The 4,132-nt window shown below is 40.1% G+C and overlaps 1 protein-coding gene across 1 annotated transcript; it reads left to right on the top strand.

The window, feature by feature from the left end:
- Positions 1 to 989: 989 nt before the first annotated feature.
- On the top strand, positions 990 to 3,881 carry LOC104426969 (receptor-like protein EIX1). The gene is made up of 2 exons (XM_039304643.1): positions 990 to 2,187; positions 2,602 to 3,881. Exons 1-2 carry the CDS (start codon positions 990 to 992, stop codon positions 3,879 to 3,881), a joined length of 2,478 nt encoding a protein of 825 aa, XP_039160577.1.
- Positions 3,882 to 4,132: the final 251 nt, after the last annotated feature.

Here is a 4,132-nt window from a genome sequence, read left to right as displayed (position 1 = left end):
ATCCTACATTGTTCGATGATGGGATACAATTATAACTTGGTGACTTTTCATTTAGCTAATAAATTAAAAGTATGATTTTGAAATACATAACTGCCTCAACAATTATTTGGGGCATATGCCTGTTACAATGCAAGCCTTAACTCCACCGGTCCAATCAATGCTAATGAAGTGCGACCGGCCAGGAACATCTTCGACTGTAAGCACAAAAGTCTGATGAGAAGATCTTAAATTTGACTTTTTGGAAGATTGTCGATTTGGAGTCCAGTCATAGGGATGTTGCTGGATAATTTTAAAATCAACAAACTGATGTTTACGTTTACAGAGATGGTAAATGAAATTATGTACACATGATGTGTATGGTGTACCGATGATATAGAACAATAATTGATTACGTTCACTATCATTCCTTGCCTTGCTCACTATAAATGCCCTTTGTCCATTCTTAAGAATCCACTCAAAACCAACTTCCCAAAATTTAAACAAATGCTCCCAAGCCAAAGACTTGAAGCCTGAACCGGCGTGCATTATAGCTTTCATTTTCAATTTCATCATCGTTCATGGCGGGACACGATAGTGTAAAAGTGCTTGTATTAGTAAGTCTGTTGTTAATTTTAGACAATGCATATGTATGCTTGTGCAGAAACGGAAACTCATCCTCCATCTGCTTTGAAGAAGAAAGGAATGCTCTGCTGCAACTCAGACAAAGTCTCTCAGACCCATCTCACGTCCTTTCTTCTTGGAATGGTGAAGATTGCTGTCGATGGATCGGAGTGACGTGCAACCGAGCAAATGGACACGTCGTCAAGCTCCAAATCACATCAGTAAATGAAAATCCATTACCAACAGCAGGAGAATCGTGGTTGGATGGATATTATTATGACTCGTTCCCACGAGTTTTTTCAACAGCTGGTGAACTAACCCCTTCTTTGCTCAACTTGAGATATTTGAGCTACCTAGACTTGAGCGGGATTTCTTTTGAACATGCGTACATGCCCAAATTCATCGGCTCCATGAAGCAGTTGAGGTACCTTGACTTGTCAGACTCTTTCCAGTTTGCAATTGTTCCTCATGAATGGGGAAATCTCACCGAGTTGGAAGTCCTCGATCTCCATGGTTATTATCACCCGGGTGCTGTTGACGACTTTCAGTGGCTTTCACATCTTCAGGCATTAAAGTACCTCGACATGAGTGGAATACATGTTAACAAATCTGGAGACTTCATGCAGGTGATCAGTGCACTCCCATATTTATCCCATTTGAGCCTATCAAATTGTGGGCTTTATAACTTTCACCTGTCTTTTGATTGCTTGGCCAATTCTACTGCTCTTCATCTTGAGTACCTCGATCTTTCAATGAATTCATTGGAGGGCCCCATCCCAAGCATTCCATTTCAAAACATGACTTCTCTCCAGCACCTTTATCTTTTCTCAAACTCTTTCAACTCTTTAGTACCAAGGTGGTTCAATAGCTTGAGAAGTCTTGTCAATCTCAATCTTGCAGACAATTTGTTGCAAAGCATTGAAGGAGGGTTGTTCTCCTTCTTAAGGGAACACACTTTCCTCGAGTCACTATGTTTGAATGTTAACGAACTTCATGAGGAGATATTTTCAGTGGAGGGAAGTTCTTCGGGGCTTATTGGGGAAAACTTCAAGCAACTGAGGATAGGTAAAAATATGCTTCAGGGGACTTTGCCAGATTGGCTGTTTCACTTGAAAAACCTGACGGTACTTGACCTATCATATAATCAATTACATGGAATCATACCATCTCCGTATGATTGGGTATGCTTGAGAGTACTTCTTCTTTCTGTTAATCAATTAACAGGGAATATTCCGGATGCATTTGGAAGATTGCAAGTCTTATCAATTTTAGATCTCAGCAACAATCTTCTGAATGGCACTATTCCACAGAGTCTTGGACAACTTCAATATCTTTTCTCTTTAGATCTTTCAGCAAATTCCTTGCGAGGAACAATTTCCAAAATCCACTTCTCCAACCTCTCGAAGCTGCAGATCTTAGATATCAGCAACAATCATTTAGCTATCGAGGTGGATTCTGACTGGATACCACCTTTCAATCTTCAATACATGGGGATGGTGTCATGCAAGTTCGGAACAGAATTTCCACGATGGATAAGAACGCAAGCCGGTCTCACGAGGATATCTTTGTCCAATGCCTCCATTTCAGGTTCTCTCCCAGATTGGCTAGGTCTCATGTCATTATCCCACTTGAATCTCTCTCACAATCAAATAAATGGATCTCTGTCAAAAATTCCTTCTAATCTGTATGAGTTAGATGAGTTCGATTATGAGTTGGATCTCTCTCACAACCAGATATCTTCATTAAATCTCTCTCACAACCAAATAAATAAATATTCGGAATCTCCTAATTCTCTATATTTAGATCTCTCTCACAACCAAATAAATTCATTAGATCTCTCTCCCTACCAAATAGATGAATCTTCAGAATTTCTTCATTTTCTATATTTATATCTCTCTCACAATCAAATAAATTCATTAGATCTTTCTCCCCACCAAATAAATGGATCTCTGTTAAAATTTCCTTTTTTTCATTTAGATCTCTCTCACAACTTAATTTCAGGACCAATTCCAAAAGATATTGACCTAGCAATGCCTCATTTGACAATCTTGAATCTGAATGACAATCTCTTAAGTGGTTCAATACCCACCTCAATATGCGAGATGGAACAATTGTATGACTTGCACCTTGGGAGGAATGAATTAGTTGGCGAAATTCCTACATGTTGGAAGGAGAGCCCTAAGAGCCTCCTTGATATATCATCTAATAAGCTGTCTGGAGTTATACCGAGTTCTTTAGGAAATCTCATTAGGCTTACGTCATTACACTTGAACAACAACAAGCTCCAAGGAGGAATTCCCGTGACTATAAAGTATTGCAGGAACTTGCGGATTTTGGATCTTGGCGAGAACAAAATCGCTAGTAGTGTTCCACATTGGATTGGACCAAGTTTTCCGTTACTACAGATTCTTAGACTGCGAGAAAACATGTTCAATGGAAGCATTCCTTCGCAACTATGCTTACTCTCTGCGCTGCAAATATTGGACATGGCAGTCAACAATCTGACAGGAACGATTCCAAATTGTCTTGGCCATATGAAAGGTTTGAAACTGAACAAAAGCATAGATGAAGGCAACTCACTCGCTTCTCCAGACATCCCTACAACGGATTGGACTCAAGAGCATGTGGAGCAGGTTGTGAAGGGGGTGGATCTCGACTACACAACACTTGATCTAAAGCTCATGGTGAATTTAGATCTCTCGAGCAACAAACTGGTTGGGCCGATTCTAAGAGAGCTTACCTTGCTCTCCGGATTGCGAGGCTTGAACTTATCACGCAACTTTCTTTCTGGTGGCATCCCGACCATGATTGGAGACATGAGATTGCTCGAGTCACTTGATCTTTCGAATAATCACCTTTCGGGAACAATCCCACAAAGCTTTTCTGCATTCATATCACTGAGCAAACTAGACTTGTCACACAACAACTTCACAGGGCCAATTCCGAAAGGAAATCAAATCCAGACACTTGATGATCCTTCCATTTACGCCGACAATCCTCTACTTTGTGGTGATCCTCTACAAAAGAAATGCCCTAAAGCAGAGGCCCCTCGAGCGCCAAAAGAAGTTGCCAATGAAGAAGGTAAGCTTGAAAAGGTAATGTTCTACATAGTAATAATGCTTGGGTTTGCGACTGGGTTTTGGGCAGTTGTTGGCAGTTTGGTGTACAAGAAGAACTGGAGACAAGTGTACTTCAACTTTGTGGATCGTAAAGTAGACATGGTGTACGTGATTGTTGCGGTGAAGGCGGCCGAGTTGAGGAGGAGATTGAGAAGAGTGTAACGGGTCTATTATCCACATCAATTAGTCTAATGCTTTATTGATCTCGTGAAGTTCTTGTTTTCTTATTCAAGCAAAATTGTCTTTGTAGTTGGTCTGTTTCTCCTTATCAGTAGTAACCAATATTTTTTTCTTTAATTTCAACCTTGTTCTAGCAAGCCATCAATGGAACGGCTTGGAAAGTGCAAATCATGTCACTTTGTAATTTGGTGTTTTTCAGCAATCTAGCAGTACTATGTGTTATTATACTTTAA

This window comes from Eucalyptus grandis, chromosome 11, assembly GCF_016545825.1.
Source record: "Eucalyptus grandis isolate ANBG69807.140 chromosome 11, ASM1654582v1, whole genome shotgun sequence".
NCBI classification, from domain to species: domain Eukaryota; kingdom Viridiplantae; phylum Streptophyta; class Magnoliopsida; order Myrtales; family Myrtaceae; genus Eucalyptus; species Eucalyptus grandis.
The sequence above is the reverse complement of the archived record's forward strand: the minus strand, read 5'-3'. Positions and strand labels throughout refer to the sequence as shown.